This window comes from Mustela putorius, unplaced genomic scaffold, assembly GCF_011764305.1.
Source record: "Mustela putorius furo isolate JIRA1106 unplaced genomic scaffold, ASM1176430v1.1 tig00000095_pilon_pilon_pilon, whole genome shotgun sequence".
Classification (NCBI taxonomy): domain Eukaryota; kingdom Metazoa; phylum Chordata; class Mammalia; order Carnivora; family Mustelidae; genus Mustela; species Mustela putorius.
The window spans coordinates 40,811,155-40,829,284 of record NW_025421280.1 but is presented as its reverse complement, the minus strand read 5'-3'; the positions used below and the strand labels follow the sequence as shown (position 1 = coordinate 40,829,284).

At 68.3% G+C, this 18,130-nt stretch overlaps 2 protein-coding genes across 5 annotated transcripts in view; one reads left to right on the top strand and one right to left on the bottom strand.

Moving 5' to 3' along the window:
- The first annotated feature begins 700 nt into the window (after positions 1 to 700).
- Positions 701 to 3,112, top strand: GPX4 (glutathione peroxidase 4). 2 transcript variants are annotated; one of them, XM_004778084.3, is made up of 7 exons: positions 701 to 851; positions 1,768 to 1,862; positions 1,946 to 2,090; positions 2,207 to 2,358; positions 2,455 to 2,479; positions 2,729 to 2,788; positions 2,869 to 3,112. In XM_004778084.3, exons 1-7 carry the CDS (start codon positions 768 to 770, stop codon positions 2,899 to 2,901), a joined length of 594 nt encoding a protein of 197 aa, XP_004778141.2. In that variant the 5' UTR covers positions 701 to 767; the 3' UTR covers positions 2,902 to 3,112. The 2 variants fall into 2 exon arrangements, with proteins under 2 accessions (XP_004778141.2, XP_044943892.1); XM_045087957.1 differs by lacking the exon at positions 701 to 851 and adding an exon at positions 1,231 to 1,476.
- A 1,248-nt stretch (positions 3,113 to 4,360) lies between these two features.
- The window catches only part of SBNO2 (strawberry notch homolog 2), a 47,227-nt gene continuing 33,457 nt past the window's right edge, over positions 4,361 to 18,130 (bottom strand). Inside the window, exons 8-32 of one of the 3 annotated variants that reach the window (XM_045087950.1) lie at positions 17,674 to 17,828; positions 17,431 to 17,564; positions 17,254 to 17,344; positions 17,029 to 17,172; positions 14,967 to 15,084; positions 14,758 to 14,863; positions 14,249 to 14,402; positions 13,161 to 13,337; positions 12,513 to 12,610; positions 11,733 to 11,815; positions 10,467 to 10,658; positions 10,056 to 10,225; positions 9,372 to 9,503; positions 8,733 to 8,868; positions 8,531 to 8,643; positions 8,351 to 8,422; positions 8,151 to 8,259; positions 7,864 to 7,938; positions 7,617 to 7,763; positions 6,644 to 6,738; positions 6,469 to 6,558; positions 6,230 to 6,358; positions 6,011 to 6,087; positions 5,661 to 5,851; positions 4,361 to 5,571 (exon numbers count right to left, since the gene is read on the bottom strand). In XM_045087950.1, coding sequence (XP_044943885.1) covers positions 5,093 to 5,571; positions 5,661 to 5,851; positions 6,011 to 6,087; positions 6,230 to 6,358; positions 6,469 to 6,558; positions 6,644 to 6,738; positions 7,617 to 7,763; positions 7,864 to 7,938; positions 8,151 to 8,259; positions 8,351 to 8,422; positions 8,531 to 8,643; positions 8,733 to 8,868; positions 9,372 to 9,503; positions 10,056 to 10,225; positions 10,467 to 10,658; positions 11,733 to 11,815; positions 12,513 to 12,610; positions 13,161 to 13,337; positions 14,249 to 14,402; positions 14,758 to 14,863; positions 14,967 to 15,084; positions 17,029 to 17,172; positions 17,254 to 17,344; positions 17,431 to 17,564; positions 17,674 to 17,828 — 3,467 coding nt within the window. In that variant the 3' untranslated portion in view covers positions 4,361 to 5,092. The remainder of the gene's footprint in view (positions 5,572 to 5,660; positions 5,852 to 6,010; positions 6,088 to 6,229; positions 6,359 to 6,468; positions 6,559 to 6,643; positions 6,739 to 7,616; positions 7,764 to 7,863; positions 7,939 to 8,150; positions 8,260 to 8,350; positions 8,423 to 8,530; positions 8,644 to 8,732; positions 8,869 to 9,371; positions 9,504 to 10,055; positions 10,226 to 10,466; positions 10,659 to 11,732; positions 11,816 to 12,512; positions 12,611 to 13,160; positions 13,338 to 14,248; positions 14,403 to 14,757; positions 14,864 to 14,966; positions 15,085 to 17,028; positions 17,173 to 17,253; positions 17,345 to 17,430; positions 17,565 to 17,673; positions 17,829 to 18,130) is intronic. The other 2 variants (XM_045087953.1, XM_045087954.1) reach the window with 2 other exon arrangements.

Sequence of the window (18,130 nt, the reverse complement as noted above, 5' to 3'; positions counted from 1 at the left end):
CGGGCGGGTCTGTTTATGGCACCGCCCTGGACAGACGCCAGAACCTGGGGAGAAAACAACAAGTCAGAAGCGCAGAGGTCGAGCCCTGCCGCTCCCGGCGCCGACGGCCGTGCCCCGTGGGGCGCAGACACCTCCCGCCCGCGCGCGCCCGCCCCGCGCACACCTGCGCGTCCTCGTGGCCGCCGGGCCCGCTAACGGTCACCAGGGGAGTGGCCCCCGGCTCACGTGCCCCTTCTAACGGCGGGCGCTGGGCGGCCGCCGGCCTTCTCGGGGCCACGGGCCGAGCGAGGCGCCCCCGCGGCGACACCGGAGTCCGACCCCGCGTGACTTTATTAACTTCTTAAGGAAAACCAACAGTGTCCAAAGAACTGGAGCGGTTTTTCTGCGAGCCCGAGCCCCCCCCACGGGCTTCCAGTAAAATCTCCAGCTGTCAGGCATCCCGCGGCGCTGCGGTCAACCACCCGGATAACCGTCCCAAACCCACCGACGCGCTGCCCGCGTAGACCCCACCGCCCCCACGCCGGCGAGCATGCGCAGTCGCCCACGGCCGCGGAGCCGCAGGCCGGCCCCAGCCCCGACCCCGCCCGCCCCTCCTCCCCGGCCTCCCATTGGCTTTCGTCACCACGGATCCGCCCTTCCCGCGCGTCCGACCAATGAGGTCCCTGATGGGCGTGGCCCAGGGCGGGGAGGCGAGGCCCGCCGGCGCGCGTCCATTGGTGGGCTCGGTGAGGGGAGGAGCCGCTGCCTCCGGCGTCCCCGCCGCCGAGATGAACCTCAGCCGCCTGTGCCGCCTGCTGAAGCCGGCGCTGCTGTGCGGGACTCTGGCCGCGTCCGGCCTGGCCAGCACCATGGTGAGCGCCGCGCCAGCGGCGAGCCGAGGGGCCGTTGGGCGGACGCGCGGGGCCGCGGCGGGCTCGGGCGGGGGCCGTTCGGGAGCAGGGCTTGGGCGGCCGGGACCCCCCTTGGGCGCCTGCGGGGAGCGCGAGGCCGGCGGCGTCGAGGCCCCGGTGGGGTGGGGGTGCTGGGCGCCCTCGGCCGCTGGCGTCCCCGGCCGGGCCCCGGCGAGCGGAGGGCGCCCGGTGGGCGGGAAGGCCCGGGTCACGCGCCGCGGGGCGACCCCGCCCCTCCCCCACCAGGCGCGGCCTCGGGGCCTGCTTGGTGGCGTCACAGACGGGCGGCCGGACGCCCTGGCTACCGGCCTTTTTGTGCCCCGGCGCGGGCCTCTGGGCACAGGCGCGGCCGGGCATGGGCCGCGCGGCCGCCAGCTCCCCGGGTCGCCGCGGGCAGCGCCGCCGGTTGCCGGGCAGGCGGCGGCAGCAGCAGCGACGGCGGCGCCGAGTCCCCCGGCGGGGGAAGGCTAGGGCTGGCGGACGCAGGAGGGCGCGCCCCCGGCGGGAGGAGTCCCGTCTGGAGAGCCCGGGGCAGGCGGAGCTCGTGACCTGGGATAGCGGCTGTAGTGTGGAGTGGCCAGAGCCGGTGCGCGCGGGTCCCCCACCCCGACCGCTGGGCACCTGGCGCGGGCCCAAGCCCTCTCTGGGCCCCAGCGGCCTCTCTCCAGTGTGCGCTGCTGCGCAAAGGGCGTGCTCCCTCGCGGAGGAGTCGTCCTCGGTTTTTCCTTGCCCCGGGGCCTGTGTTTTCTGGGCGCGGATCCGCCTGGGAGCCCTTCCTCCGCGCACCCCAGGCCGGCGAGTGAGCCAGGCGGCAGGGGGCTCCGGGCTGTGCGCCCCGAGGTCCCCACGCCGCTCATGCGCCTTCCTTGCCTGGCAGTGCGCGTCCCGAGACGACTGGCGCTGTGCTCAGTCTATGCACGAGTTCTCCGCCAAGGACATCGACGGACGCACCGTTAACCTGGACAAGTACCGGTGGGTCCCTGAGCGCCCCGTGGGAGAGGCGAGGCAAAGGCTGGCGGCGCCGAGCTGGCCTGACTGCCCCCTCTCGCCTCCAGGGGCTTCGTGTGCATCGTCACCAACGTGGCCTCGCAATGAGGCAAAACAGACGTAAACTACACTCAGCTTGTCGACCTGCACGCCCGATACGCTGAGTGCGGTTTACGGATCCTCGCCTTCCCTTGCAACCAGTTCGGGAGGCAGGTGCGTGGCTGGCGCCGCCCCCGTGTCCCGCGTCCCGGTGTGTGGGAGGGGGCGGGAGGGGGCCGGCGGGAGCCCGCGCTGCTCCTCGCTCACCCCCACGGCCCTGCTCGCCCCAGGAGCCAGGGAGTAACGCGGAGATCAAAGAGTTCGCTGCCGGCTACAACGTCAAGTTCGATATGTTCAGCAAGATCTGCGTGAACGGGGACGACGCTCACCCGCTGTGGAAGTGGATGAAAGTCCAGCCCAAGGGCCGGGGCATCCTGGGAAAGTGCGTGGGAGGCTGGGGCGGGGGGCGGGATGGGGGTGCCTGGCGGGCCTCCCGCGTTGCCACCGGATTCCTCATGACTCCCCGTTGCTTCCCTAGTGCCATCAAGTGGAATTTCACCAAGGTAAGAGGCGGCTGGGAGGTGGGGGTGGGCGGCCAGGACCGGGTCCAGGGCCAGCTCCTGTCCCCAGGGCCCCTGTCTACTCAGCTGCAGCTCAGTGCCCTGGCCCCAGCCGGGCGGCAGGTGGGGGGCTGCTTGCTTGTCCCCAGCGCCCCTGGCAGCAGCACGCCCCCCCACCCCCCCCACCCCCCTCCACCCCCCCCCACCCCCCGCCCGGCCGGGGCCCTGCGGTGACATGGTCTCTGTGGGCAGTTCCTCATTGACAAGAACGGCTGTGTGGTGAAGCGGTACGGTCCCATGGAAGAGCCCCTGGTAGGTGCCTTTTCTGCTGATCCTGGTGGGGGTGGGGGCCAAGGGGAGAGGCCACTCCTGACCCCCCTTTGCCCCCACAGGTAATCGAGAAGGACTTGCCCTGCTACCTCTAGCTCCACAAGTATGCGCCCCCCCACAGCCCTGCCCCTCGGAGCCTTCCACCCGGCACCCATGACGGTCTGCCTGGAAACCAGCCCGCTGGTGGGGCAGACCCGAGAACCCGGCGTGCACCCCTCGCCGGAGGAAGGTTCCTCGGCCTGGCTCGAGGCTTGGCGTCCCCCCACCCCCGTGGTTATCTTGTGGGAATAAAACATCCACATTGGCTTGCCGTGTGCTGCTGTCTCCCTGCAGAGGGTGGAGGGAAGCCTTTTGCCCGGGCCCCTTCTGGTTCAGGGGCAAGTTCTGGCCTCTGAGTTCCTGGGCACCGCGGGCTCTGCAGACTGCCCGGTGCTAATCTGAGCGGCCCGCCCACCAAGCGCCGGCAGAGCTGATCCGGCAGGAGGTAATAGGAATTACTGGCTGGTACTCCTGTAACCCAGGGTGTTAACCTGTTAGGTGACAGCTGTTAGAGCCATGCTTGGGGCCAGTCTTCCCAGTGCCAAGAGGGGAAGGGTCAGCAGGGTCTGAGCCTTGTGGTTCTGCCCACTGGGAAACCAGGTACCTGGAGCCGAGCATCAGGCCAAGCCGGTCTGGGCACAGAGCCACACTGGGCACACTGGCCTCATTGTTGGACACAGCCAGGGCACCCAGGCCCGCCCTCAGGGCCTCATCTGGCCCTGGCAGGGGGGCATCGTCTCCAGCCTTCCTGCCCCAGGAGGGGTGGGGGACGGCCTGGGGCTAACAGGGTTCCTCGGACAGAGACCTGTCCCTGTTTGGGGGAATGGCACGGCTGGAGAGTGGCTGAGACTGCCCCTCACCCCCTCTTCCACTATCTCCAGTAAAGGTCAGTAGCAGAGGAAGGGGGCTGGAGTACTGGAATAATGAGGTGGAGGAAAGCCCCAGGCACCCTGAGCTGCTCCGCCTGGGGTCTCCTGGCTGCTCATTTGCCCACATTCTGGCTGGAGAACTTCCGGCTCTGGGGCTACTCCACCCCCCCAAGACAACCCTGGGAAGAAAACCAAAGCAGGGGCCACAGCTGAGGACACCAGTGATCAGAGGATCTGGTCTCAGAGTACCCCCATGACGGTCCCCGGTGGGGTTTGTGTGTCTAGCACACAGGAGGCGACCAGCGTCCCAACCAAGACACCATAGGCCTGGCCCAGCTAGTCTGGAAGCCGCTGGCCTGCCATGCTGGTGACAGAGTGACAGCAGACAATGGCCTCTTGGGGTGGGAACCTGCCTCTTCCAGCTGGGCCCTGGCCTCACACGGGTCTGGGAGAGGAGTGGGCTGGTCTCCCCCACCCTGGGTGCCCTACACAGGTGACAGCCACGTCCACCGCCCCTGAACAGGGTCACTACTGGCATCCGCTAAATGCTCCTGGAAGAGACTTGCGGCCTCTCCCAACTCCCCAGCCCCCCACCCCCGCCGGGGCCCCGGTCTCTGTGGGCAGGAGAAGATGACAATCTGGGAAATCGTGAAAAGGCACGTATATTTAAAAAAGATCTCTTTACATATGTACACTTGAAATTCATTATAAATACACATAGAAACCAAGGGGCCCGTCCACACCGCCAGCTCCACGGCAGATTCTGGGGCCTGGGAGAGGTGGCCGGGCAATAATTTAGGGAGCAAAGAGAGTGGGGAAGAATTGCATATATTAATAGGGGGGGCCTGTCCCATGGAGCCCCCCAGAGAAGGCAGGGCCCTGAGCACCTGGGGTTTCCTGAGTTTCCAGCTCTTGGGGCCACCCAGTCTTGTGGATTCCAGGGGTTCCGGTCAGACCAGGCCCTGTAAGGTGGGTGGGGTGAGGTGGGTTGGGGAGCCCCTGCCTAGGCCTGGTGGGTGGGAGGGGGGAGGACAGAGGCAGAGGGAGGGAGGGCCCCCCACCCTGGGCCCTGCCGGAGCCTAGACTCCGAGTCCAGACCCCGAGTCATCCTGAGTGGGGACCTGCACTGCCTCGGAGAGCCCGGAAGGGCGGGCAGCATCGGGAGGGGTCCGCCCAGCCGCCCGCAGGGAAGGCACTGCTGTGGAGACCTCCAGAACAGGTTGGGGGGCACCGCAGCCCCCCCTTCCTGGCAGTCAGCAGGGGAGCCCGGCCCTCCCCGCTCCCCGCACCACCCACGTGGGCGGGAGACCAGACAGAGTCCCTGTAGCCGCGGCTGAGTATTGCAGAGAAGACACCCGCTGCCGGTCGCCTCGCCAGTCTAGGAGTTTGGAAAGGGGGGGCCGAACTGGATGACGCTCTGCCGCTCGGGGCCGCCGCCCCCCCCAGGCGCCCCTGCGGCCGGCCCGGAGGGACCGGTGGGCGGCCCCGCGTTGAGGGAGCGCAGCATGTCTTCCAACACCTCCTTGAAGTTGATGTCGCGGCCCTGGTGCGCCAGGGCCGCAGGGTCCGCCGCGGGGTCCGGGGCGCCCAGCGGCAGGCCCCCGGGGGCTGGCGCGGGGTCCGGGGGCGGCGGCGGGAAGGCAAAGGGTGAGGGCGGCGGGAAGGCCTGCGCCGGCGGGCTGCAGGTGAGGTCCAGGACCTCGCCCGGGCCGCAGGGCAGCGTGAGCGCGAGCGGGCGCAGGGCGGGCAGCGGCGCGGGGAAGCCCCGGCTGCGCGCGTTCTTGCGCTTCGCGTCCGCGTCCATGAGCTGCAGCTCCTGCAGCACGCGGCGCACGCAGCCCTCGGGGATCTTGATGCCTGGGACAGGGGAGGGGCGGGTTTAGGGGCACGGAGGGGCAGCGCGGCCGCGGCACCCCCCGCCCCCGCCGGCGTGCCCGTGCGCTCACCGACTTGCTTCTTCTTGTCCTTGGTCTTGAGGCGCACGATCTGCAGGTAGCTGCTGCTGGTGACGTCGGCCATGACGGCGGCGATGCGGCCCCACACGCGCAGCAGGGCCCCGCACAGCATGTAGTGGTGGCGCAGCCGCAGCCCCTGCGTGCAGTCCTTGCCCTCCTGCACCAGGCGGCAGGGGCGGTTCCTGCGCCGCGGGGCGGGGGCGGGGGTCAGACCCGGAGCGCCGGCTGCGCACCCTCCCACCGCGCGCCGCCCGGGGGGTCCGGGCCCCGCCGCCCCCAACCTCAGCGTCTGGCTGCCCAGGAGAGGGGGGGCGCCCGGCCGGCCCCGCCCTGGCCCTCACCAGGCCGCGTGGCTGCAGTGCGTCAGCGAGAAGGCGTAGCTGTTTTCCCAGTGCTCCCTGGCCTCCTCCGCCGTCACCTGGGGGCCCGCCGCCTCGTGAGTCCCGAGCACGGGCCGGCCGGCCGCGCGCCCCCCCCCAGTGCAGGGCGCCCCCCCCCCCCCCCCCCCCCCGTGCACGGGCGCCCCGGCCCGCACCCTGGCCCCTCGGCCCCGCGCGTACCCGGCGGAACTTCCGGCACAGGCTGTCGTACGTCTCCAGCTGGCTCTGCCGCCCCACGTTGGGTTTGTACACCGTGAAGTGCTTCCCGCGGTTCTGCTCGGCCAGGAGGCAGCTCGGCTTGCCGCGAACCTGCGCAGGCGGGCGCGTGAGGCCGCGCTCTGCCCCGCCCCACCACCCGCCCCCCGCCCCCCCCCCCCCCATCCTGCCCCTGGGGACTTGTGTGCCACCCAGACACGCACCTTCGAGAGGTAGAAGCCGTCATGGGTGCCCGTCAGCTCCAACGACCTGGCATAAACCTCATCCCACTTGAGGCCACGGTCCACGCTGATCTGCAAGAGCAGATGGGCTCAGAGCGGCGGAGCAGCCACGGTGGGGACCGCACTCCGAGTGCTGGGCGGCAATGGGTGCCCTCACCTTGTAGAAGACCACCTGCCCGTCCTGTGGGTGTCCGGGGGCCAGGAACACCTGCTGGCTCTCCTCATAGATCTCGTCAATGCCTGGAGCCAGGTCTGCAGAGAGAGCGTGGAGAGGACAGCCGGCTGAGCCCCTCCCGCCTGTCCCCCCACCCGACACGGCGTGGGCGGGCGCCCCAAGGATCCCAGCATGGCCTGAGGCCCTGTGTGGCTGGGCAGGCTCCGGGCTCTGGGCTTTAGGGGGCTGTCAGTCCCAAGTTCTGGGGTACCGCAGAGATGCCCGCCAGAGCACAAGACAGGTTCCCCCAGTACAGACGGCCTGGACCCAACCCCACGTGGCACCCTGGATAGCAAGTGGCCCCTCCAGTGGTGGCCTGGGGTCCTGCTGGACACTCACGCTCGGTAGGACTAGAGGCCCCACACAGTCTGCTCTGCGTGGCTGTGGGGGACGGCTGGTGTAAAAGTCAGCAAACTGTACCTGCCACTGAGTCTACAAAAGTTTTATCAGCACACGGCCACAGCCATTCACGTTCCAGGAGCGTGAGCTTTCAACGCCAGGGCCGCGTGGAACGTCAGAGACAGGCCCGTTGTTCTCGGTGAGGGCCTGGCCCCGGGGGTGAGGAGAGCACGTGTGCCGGCTTACCACCATCACACTGAGCACGCCAACACATGCCTCACATCTAAATAAAATGCTCCAGTCCCTGCGGGACACCCGGGAAGCGGGTCCTGTGGCCCCCCAAGTACAGGACAGTGCTCAGCGCCTCCCGGGACTCTCCACGCTGCTCCCAGTCCTGCTCCTCCAAGGCCCCCGGGGGCGTGCTGCCACTGCGCCGGCCCCGCCGGCCCGGTCTCTCCATGGAATGGTGGGGGCGAGGTGCTAGGGGGTGCCAGGGACTGCCGGGGCCATTCCCTGCTCTGCCTGGCCGGGGCTGTGGCTGTGGCTGTGGCCGGGCCGCCCCCGCTGTGGCCCTCACCCAGGATGCCCATGTCGTATTTGCCCTCCTTCTTGTCCGTCTCGATGAGGCGGTCGAAGGTATCCGAGAAGTACTGGAAGAGCGCGTTCTGCTTGTGCACCTCCAGCCCCAGGATGCGGTTCAGGAACTTGGTGATGGAGCAATCTGCTGGGCAGGCGGGGAGGGCGCTCAGACCGCGTCAGGAGGGGCCCTGGCCTGGGGGGGGGGTCTTCCCTCTGGGGCTGGGGGGCCTGCGCACAGGACTCACCCTTCTCCACATCCAGACAGCCGGACCTAGACTCGCGCCCCCCGATGCCGACGGACAGCAGGCCCTGCTTCATGTCTGCGGAAGGCAGGGCCTCAAATGCGTGCTGCCCTTCCCTGGCCCCGGGCCCTCCCCAGCCAGCCCTGGGTCTTCCCTGCCCCCGGCGCCCCCTTGGTAAGCGAGGGTGGGAGAAGTCTTTGGGCACAGATCTGGTCTACCAATCCCAGCGCCCCAAACAGCTCAGGGCCAAGCTGCCCCCCACCCGAGACCCTCGATCTCCCGCAGCTCACCCCGGAAAAAAGCGGCATCTCCTCCAGGGTAGGCCTGGGGCAGCGGCACCTTGTTCTCAGTCTGGTTCAGGACGGCGGTGAGCACACAGCTGAGGGCCCGGGTGCCGTACTGCGTGGGAGGGTGAGGGGTCAGAGGGCCTGGCTCGGGGGCTGGATCTGGGCAAGGAACCCCTCAGTCGTCCCCCGCCCTCCCCAGGTACCTTGTTTTCGAAGTTGTACTTGCTCAGGTCACGGGACTCGGTGGCGCGCCGGTCCCCATGAGTCAGAGCCCCCTGCCCGGGAAGGGGAAGGCCGTCATGCACCATCATGCACCGCCCCCGCTGCCCCCACCCCGGGGTCCTGCCACAGGCCTTCCTCGGGGAGCCTGCCCGCCCGCTCACCAGGCTCTCGAGCCGCTTGGCGACGATGGAGGCGAACCTGCGCTCCCCGGCCAGCTCCGAGATGAGGAAGACATACTCGGGCGCAGAGACCTGGTTGGATCTGTGGGTCCGGCCTGAAGACAGAGGAGGGCTCTCAGGGACCAGCGGTCAGGGGCGTGTGGCCGGGTGGGGCGGGGCGGGCCGGGCCAGGGGGGCGACTCACCGAACTGCTGGATGGCGCGGTCGGCGCTCCACGGCAGCTCCAGCGTCATGTGCACCCGGCGCCGCTGGTTCCGGACACGGCGATCGGCTTGGAGGGAGATGCCGGAGCTGGAGGCCTCGGAGATGATGGCCACGAGCTGGCGGGATGTGGATGGGACACGTCTGTGCCCTGTGCCCCCTGCCTGGCCTGCTGGGGCTTGTTCAGGGCAACCCACACAGAGGCCTGACATGTGTGCCCCTGGGGCAGCCCGTGTGGGCTGGGAGCGGGGTCTGGGCCACCCCTGGGTGTCCCCGGACCGAGTGGAGCCTGCCCTGCCCACAGCAGCTTTCCCACACAGGGTTTTAAGGGTGGGCCTCAGAGAAGCCACGGACAGGGACAGCACAGGTGACAGTGCCTGAAGGCTGGGACGGCCAGGGAAACCTATGGGGGCCCTGCTCAGGCACACACAGTCACACGCACGCACAGCCACGCACGCGCGTGTGCACAGTACACATGGACCCAGCAGAGGTTGCAGGAACCCTGCAGCTCCTGGGGCCCCCGGGACCTCACAGGTTCCCCCCGACACCAGGAGGACCCTAGGAGCACCTGTGGACACAGCCCGTTCCCTGGGCCCGGAGGCCCCGTCTCCACAGCCCCCACCTTCTCCCCACTCATGAAGCGCTCCTTCTCCCTGAGGTTCACGTGGTCGATGGAGAGGCCTTGCTCTGCCCGAGACTCAAAGGCCACCGTCCCGTCAGGCCTGGACACCACGCGGCCCTTCCTGCCAGTCATCTGGGGTTGGGGGAGAGGGAACGGCCGTCAGCTGGTGGGGCCACGCAAGGGCTGGTCCATGCGTTTCCCTGCTCCCCACCTGTGCCCCGCAGCTCCTCAGTGTGTGCTGTGGGGTGCTGCGGACGCTGGGCCAGACGCAGCCTCTGCCCCGGGCCCTAGCCGCCCACGGGGCAGACGTGGGAGTTTCACCCCACCTTAAGTCTCCTCTGTAAAACGGCTGCCCGAGGCGAAAACAGACCTTGGTTTCACCCCAGGACATCCCGGGAAGAGGGTACAGTTGTGCAGGTGGAGGGGACAGACCTGAGAGCGCCCCCAGAGGCCCAGGGGCAGAGAAGGGTGTGTGGGGAAGGGGTACAGGGGCTGGGCTGGGGAGCAAGGGCCGGGCGTCGGTGGCTGAGCGAGAAGGGTCCTCAACGGGCACCCCGAGCCTCGTGGGCTGGACGATGGACGCTGCAGCTCGGGTGCCCGCGCCCCAAGCCCACCTCACTGTGCTGGGGGCAGGCGTGGGGTAACCGCCAGGGGCCTCGGAGCCTGAGTGTAGGTGGGGCTCACCTCGGCCACGCGCTCGGGGCCCCCGAGCTGGTCGATGAGCTCATCCAGGGTGTTCACGGGCAGCTCCCGGCCCAGCGCCCGCACCTTGGCCAGCAGGTCCTGTTTCAGCTGCTCCACGCGCTCCAGGACGCCAGGGCCGTGAGGGTCCCGCTGCAGGGGGCACAGGGGCCCTGCGGGGCCAGAGGGTCAGGGGGGTACCAGCCAGCCCCCCCCGCCTATAACCCCACTCGCGGCAGTGGACGAAGGATCCCCCAGGCGGTGGGGCACAGCAGGGGCTGGAATCCAGCGCCCTCTGTTCCCCAAATGGCTGGCGCGAGCCCGCTCGGCCTCTGACCAGCAGCGCAGCCCCGGCAGCTCTCCGAGCCCGTCGCCCCCATTTGAAAGTGGCAAACGCCAGGCCGCGGGCCTCACCACGGTCGTCGGCTGGCAGCCCGACGGTGTCCAGGATGACCACGTCGTCATCCAGCACGGACTCGGGGGAGGAGTGGGAGTCGCTGTCTGGGCCGGCGTCCGACTCCGTGCTGCTGTCATCGCTGATGCGGATCACGCCAGCCGCCTCGCACACCAGCCTGGGCGCCTTGGCTCCGCGGCCCCGCGGCCGCCCTGCACACCGAGAACCAGGCTCACCAAGGCCTGGCCTGCTCCTCTCTGGAAGGCCCGGCTCCCCGCGATTCCGCACACCGAGAAGGGGCCGCTGGGGCCAGGCGCATGTGCTGGGACACAAGCGGCCTGAGCCTCTCATCTGGCCAGCGTGGGCTGCTGTCTGGGGTCCTGCTGTGGGCCCGGGCAGGGCATCAAGGGGCAGCTTTCACATCCCAACCCCTCCTGACTCTTTAGCTTATCCCAAACTGGGGCCTGAGGAGGCCGCACGCCTGACCCCACGAGGCAAGCCTGGCCCGGCTGGCCAGAAAACGTGTCCCAGGCCCAAGAGGATGGTGGTCCAGGCCCCTTCTGTGCACTGCCACGGTCCAGGGTGCCCCCCAGGCCGGTCCTGGAGGTGAGGGGAGCTGGGGCCCCCTGGTCTGGCTCTGTGACCTCAGGTGGGCTGCTTGCCCTCTCTGAGCCTCATGTCCCATGAAGAGCTGATGCCCAGCCTCCACTGGGAGGAGGAGGACCTTCCTGTCGTAGCCCCGTCGTAGCCCACACGGCCGGCACAGCGTAGCTGCCGGGCTGGCTTCCGCTAAGGGAGCACGGGGCTGGGTACCGGCATCTAAACGCCCCCCACCCCAAACCCGTCTGAGGGTGGTGTTGGAGTCCACCGGGAGGCGCTGCCCGAGGACGAGCTAAGCACGCCAGCCTGCAGCCCTGGCTTCTTGTCTCTTGCTAACCTGGCAGCTGCGCGGAGCTTCTGGGCCCTGCAGGGATGTGTGTGTCCTTGCCACGCAGTGCAGCCCGGAGGCAGCTGCCCGTCCGGCTCCCTCTCCCTCTCTCCCGCTCTCTCCCTCTCCCCCACATCTCTCTCTCTCTCTCTCTCTCTCTCTCGGAAGCTATACTGAGCTGTCCCGGTATCTGTCCTGCTGTGGACAGACGGGGTGGGCGTCACGAGTCAGACCCCCGCAGGTTGTGCAGCAAATGACAGAGAGAGCGGCTGCTTGGAGGGGCCAGGTCGGGAGGGCCACAGGCCAGGCTGGGCGTGGGTCGGGGTCGGGGTCGGGGTCGGGGGGCGGCGAGGCTTACGTTTTCTCTTACTGCCTGCTCCTCTCTCTCTCTTTCTTTTGGTGGAAGGAAAGTGCTTCTGAATTAGCGACAGAAAGACACCCCTGAAAACAAGAAGCAGAATTTATTCCCACTACAAGGGGTGTTGTACTGTCCAACGGGAGAGTCGGAGTACCGTGAAGCCCTTGCGGGGGCTAGCTCTGGGGGATGGGCACCCAGTGTCTGGGGTTCAGACAGGGCAGGCCAGGGCAGGGAGGCAGCTGTGTGGATTGGGGGGGTGCAGGGGGGGGTACGGGGGGGAGGGGCGCGGGGCGGGGAGATGGGTGGAGGGCCCCAGACTGCAGGGGCGCAGTTTTACTGGGAAGGCCTGAGTGTGGGGCGGGGGCCTGCATAGGGCTCCTTCCTTCCAGCCATCAAGGGCTCAGGGCTCTGCCTGCACAGGCTGACCACCTCCGAGGGATGCTGGGCCCAGGAGCCCCGGGAAGAGAGAACTGCTGCTTCGGGGACCCAAACATCTGCGCAGTTCCTGAAACCTCACCAGGCTCCCAGTGGGGGATGGGCACTTGGAAGCCTCGCACTGAAACCCCAGTCCCACTGCCAGCACCTCTGAGCCCTGGGGTCACCTGTGGCTAATCTTTCTGGTTTTACAACTGGAGCACAGTGTCTGGGGGCTGGGGCTGGTGTCCGAGCAGATGCACACCCGGGCTCCCCCTGCTGCAGTCACATGGGCTGTCACGTGGCGGGGGGGCTTGTCCCCCAGTGACTCTACCACCCGCCCTTGGGGCCGTGAGCACCACTCACTCAGCAGCGGAGACAAAGCAGTCGAGCTGTCCATCCTTCTCGTCCAGCACCTCCCGGGTCCGAGCCTCGCCCGTGGACTGCAACCCGATGACCACACACTTGGGGGGGTGGGGATGGAGGAGCAGGGTGAGCCGGACTCTGGGACCCCCACCAGCCGTCCCTGGAGCATGGCCCCAGAGGGGCCCACAGAGAAGCCCCAGGCTCCCAAGCCCAGCCCCCAGCAGTCAGAAACCCAGAGCCGGCCTGTTTCTCTCCACCGCTTCCGTCCTGCCAGCAGCCAGAGCCCCAGCACACCAAGATCTGCCCTAGGAAACCCCATACGGCAGCGCACAGCTGCCCTCAGCCCCCGGGACCCGCTCCCTTGTTCTCTGCCCTAGCTCCTGCCCGGTTCTTCCCAGGGAATCACCAGGCCGGCCTGGACACAGAGAACCACAGGCAAGGCCACGCACGGCACCTGCTTCAGGGGGGCGGGGTTGTGCAGGGCCAGAACCTTCCGGGCCTCGACATTGCCGGTGCCACAGCCCGTGCTCACAGGCTCAGCCAGCCGCATGAGGGCACAGGGGTCGAGGCGGTCACCAAGCTCTCGAGAAGACCAGGGCAGAGTGCCTGGGCAGCCCCACAGGGCCAGCGCTGCGGCTCCTGGCTCACCTTGTCCCGGGCCAGCTCCTCCCGGGCCAGCCCCACCAGCCGGGACACCTTGGCAGCGACGCACAGATACTTGAAGAAGCGCTGATGGGCCGACCAGAACTGACCCCACAGGGATTTGCGAGACTCCAGGCCGATCCAGTCGGCCGCCTGCTGGAACACGCCCAGGGCCTCGGCCCACTGCAATGACACAGCTGGCTGAGCCCACCGCTGCCTGCCAGCTGCCCGGCCCCCGCCCCCGGCCCCCACCTTGGGCCACCCGGCCCTCACTGGCGGGCATTCATGGCCAGGGATACAGGCGTGGGTGGCTGAGTGACACAGAGGCAGTGTCACCGCAACGGGAAGAAACGTTAACGGACTGAAACGTGTGGGGCTGGTGAGGCCACAGGGAAGGTGACCCACTCAGGCAGCACAAGGCCTGGACGGTCTTTCAGAAAGGGCTGGGGACATCTGCGGTGACCGCCGCCTGCCAGCAGCCCCGGGGCCGGGATACTGCAGAGCGGGAGGGCTCACCCAGGGCACTGCTGTCCCAGTGACCCGAGCCCACAGCTGGGGACAACTGTAGCCTTCACAACAGGGGAGCTTCCGACACCGAGGGGGCGGGCCCAGTGCCGAGAATGACCGCCAGGGCACAGGGAGACGGCTCTCCTTTGGTTTGAACTAAGTTGTAAGTGTCACTCTCGGGGCTGAGGCTCAGGGCTCGTCTGTGTAGGGAACTGCCGGCGAGAACGCGGGAGCCCAGCCACACGCCAGAACAGCAACGGCAGTGAGGCCCGGCCGCGGGCAGAGACGGGGCGCCGGAGACAGCCACAGGCTCTAGGAACGAGCTCCTACCGCGGGGGGAAGGCCCGCTGGGGGCCTGGTTACAGGCCCCCATCAGTCTGGCCACAGAGGAGCCCCCCACACGAGCACAACGCTGGTCTCCAGCCAGGGGCCAGATGGGCGGACCAGCTGCCTCCTCCCTTCTGTGACCCGAAAAATGCCTGTGGTGCCTTTGAGGACAGACGCTGACAGCGAGAGGAGCGTTCATTCCGAGGGGAAACGCAGTCGTGTTCACACCAGCGTCGGCGACCCCCAGTCGCCTGGCTTACCAGCAGGGCCGCGCGGTTGTAGACGCGCTCAAAGGCCGGGGACAAGGGGATCTCCTCAATGCGGAAGGTGACACCAGAGAAGCTGAGCTGCCGAGCGATGTACATGCCGCTGACCTTCATATCCATGGCCACAATCTCCATGGCGCCCACGCCCCTGCGCACAGGCACAGAGCCACCTGACGGATTACGCTGGGTCCCGCTCAGCCACAGTGACCCAGGGAGGGGCCGGGAGCAGGAGCCGAGGGTGAGCGAGGGCCACGGCACAGGGAGTGGAGGGAGCACGTGCAGAGGCCCCGCGCTCTGGCCTGCCTGAGCCACGGGGGCCGGGGGGACAGGGAAAGCAGGGCGGGGTTCCTTCCCCCAGAGTGACGGGAAGCAGAGACAGGGAAAGAAAGAGATCCCTCGGCTTGCCAGACGCGTGCAGGCCAGGACGCAGAGATGCTCGCCAGAGAGCAGGCCCTCTGCAGGTCCCTTGGCAGCCCCTGTCACGGGCAGGGGCGGGCACCCACCTCTTCTCGATGGCATGCAGAAACTCCTCGAAGGTTCGGAAGGGCGTGCCGTCACCCCAGATGCCCAGGCGGCTCATGTAGATCATGTTCCGGGGTTCAGAGGCACCTGGGGCAAGGGAGCCGCCCGTCAGCTCCTCTAACTTAGCCAGGTCAGGGCCTGGGACGCAGCCCCAGAAAGGCCCCAGGAGCAGACGCAGCCCCACGCCCACCTGTGGCGCTGGCATAGACCACCCTGGCCTGCGGCAGCCTGTTCTGCAGGTCCAGGACGGCCTTGCCCATCTTCGTGGAGCCGGCGTTCTTGGCTTTGTGGCACTCATCGAACACGATCTGGGGCAGGCAGGGGTTAAGGACTGTTCTGGAAGGCAGGCTGCCCCACAGGCCCTGGTCTGATGCCCCAGGGGAAGCTCAGAAAGGTGCCTGGAGGCCATCAGGGCGAGGAGGAAACTGCCTGGAGGCCCCTGGAGGCCCCCAGCAACAGAGCCGGCAGGCGCCGGCCTACTGAGGCCATTAAGGAGCGCGCACGAGCGAGCACAGAGCAACAGGGTCTCTGAGTGAGCCGGGCGGGCCTCCCGGCGGCAGCTGTTCCCCCAGGGGAGCCGGGGAGCGGTGGTGCTGGCTCTCTGCATCATCCCCCAGACTGAGGGCCCTAAGCGAACAGGCCAGAGAAGAGGAGAGGAGTGGGGGGAGCAGTTTCCAGGCGAGGGTGCAGGTCACGGACGCGATCCTACAGGAAGGGGCGCAGCTACACACGTGTACCTACGGCGTGTCAAGGGCACGAGGGATGTGTGGACACGGGACCGAGAAGCGGGACAGTGGAGCCAAGCGCATGGTCCTCGGGCAGGCGCGATGTGCAGCCACTCTACATGCTGTCGCCTGCCCCAGGCCCTGCGAGCGGCCTCAGGTCCCTTCTTCCGGCCCGTGGGCCCTGCTCTAGAGGACAGCAAGGGTCTGGCCACAGTAACCCTACGAACGTGTGCACACAAACCGGAAAGACACAGAGGGCTGGTGTCCCTCTTCTGACCTGTGGCTGGACCAGGAGTGAGAGGGACTCCCCAAGGGTGCTGGGAGGCCTGGGGGCCGGCCACCCGGCTCTGAGAACAGGCCAAGGAAAGTGAGAGGTTCTCAGGGGGCCACTGGCGGGTCCCTCGGGGCTGTTTACTACAGGGACGCTGGAGACCACCGCCATGTCCCTGAGGCGGGACAGCAGCAGGACATGCTGTGATGAGCACACGTGCCCAGGGTCAGGCAGGGAGGAGAAAAGTCACGTGCCAAGGCACCCAAGGAACGACCTCTGGGGACCATGGACAGGAAGGTGCCCCCAGAACCCTTCAGCGAGGGCCAGGCCCTGCCCCAGAGCAGCACCAGCAGTGCCAACACAGCCATGTGCACCAGGAAGCAGGTTCCCCTGCTGCATGACGCCCAGAGGACTCTCCGTGGACCCCAATGCAGAAATCCCCAGAAAACCAGGCACCTCACTGGGGAGCCTGAGGGGGTCCGCTGGCAGAGTGCTGGTGGCCCCCGAGTGCGGTCAGCTGGCAGTTAACACGCGGCCGGCCCGGGACAGTCCTGCCTGGACCTTCCACAAGCTGCTGCTGCTCTTTCCGGAAGAACAAAACACCCCTCCCCGCTCCAGACAGGAGGAAGCTGCAAACCTCTCCGGTCCCTGCACTTTCTGCCGGGAAGGGCCTGGAGCCCCTACCGATACCGACAGGGAGAGACGGGTCAGCAGAGGCCCCCACCAAGCCCCAGGAGCTCAGCTGTCCTCTAGCGACCCCAGCCTGGCCTGTCCACCCTCACCGAGCCCCGACGAAAGTAGGGGGAGCCGCGGAAGCAGAGGGGGAGGAGGCGCGCTCTGCCCCATTCCCACAGCCGCGGGCACCTTCCCGGCCTTGGGGCCCGCCCCCACGCTGGCGGTGGGAAGTGCCGCTAGCCGGAGCCGGGCAGCCGGGCCAGACCGCAGCGGACAACAGCGGTCAGTGACCGCGAGCCTCCTGCCGGGAACTCCTCTAGCTTCCGGGGTGAGGTCCCGGGATTCCAGAGCTCCACCCCTCCCTCCGATCCCCTCCCCCTGCCCCCTTCCGGACCCCACCCTCTCGCTCCCCCGCCCAACCCTCCTCCGCCCCTCTCTCTCTAGACCCCGCCCCCTCCAGCCCCAAACCCTCGCTGGCTCCAGGCTCCCTCCCACCCCGCCCCTCCCACCCCGCCCCTCCAGGCGCAGCCCCTCCAGCACGCCTAACGCACCTCCCCGCGCCCACCGCAGAGCCAGGATACGACTCCATCGAAGGCCTCCCCGCACCACTCCAGGATCTGGCGGATGCGCGTGCGGTGCTGCCCGCCGGCCTGGCTCTCCCCGATGAGGGCAGAGTAGGTGGCAAAGAGGACGCCCTCTGAGGTAGTGTTGTCCCCGTACTTGATCTGGAAGAGAGGGGCGGGCGTGGGGGCGCTGCCGCGCTGGCGCTCCGGGCCCCCACCCGAGGAGGGGGCCACCCCACCCACCTTGCTCAGCGCGTGCACCGCGATGCCCGGTGCGTCGATGTCCCGCAGGTCCCGCTCCGCGTCATACTTGAGATCATTGGAGACGCTGAACCTAGGAGTGCCGGCTGGTGGGTGCCACGGTGCCCCTCCCTCCTCTCCTGCTCACCTGGGCCTGGGCCTCGGGGGGAGCACACTCACCACAGGGACTTCTTCCTGCCCCGCAGGTAATTCTCCAGGATGATGCCGGCCACCGTGCGCCCCTTCCCCACACCCGCGCCGTCGCCGATGAGGAAGCCGGCCCGCTGCCCGCTGGGGAGCAAGACCTCGTGTTGCTGCGGGCCAAGGAAGGGCGGTCAGGGTCTGGTGGGCTGCCCCTCCCCAGGGCCTCGAGGGTCCCCCCACACACAACGTCGGCTGGTGAGGCGGGAGACCCGAGATCACCTGGCAGGCGTAGGTAATGGCTTCTAGCTGTAGGGCAGACAGGGCCCCGCTGTCGGAAGCAGGCAGGGCAAGGGTATAGGTGATGTCTGGCGGTGGGACACTGGACAGGGTGCTGGTCTCCACCACGCGGTCCGGATGCTGCTTCCCGATCTTGGCTGGAGAGGCGTGGCCAAGGGCACATCAGGGGCGTGGCCAGGGTCTAGGGTGGGCTGCCAGGGTCCAGGGCCGGCTGGGAGCTGCTCCCAGAAGGCAGAGGGGTAGACTGGGGTCTGGGGTAGGAGGCCCACCAGTGTTTTGCACAAAGGAATGGGGGAAAGATCCCTGCTCGGGGAGGAAGGTGGGGCTCACTTCTCACGGGACCCTCTACGGTAGCCAAGTGGGGTTTACAGAACTGCCCCCAAGGCCAGCCCACAGCCAAAGCCAGGTTGCAGAGTCCCAGGAACCAGCCCGTAGCTCC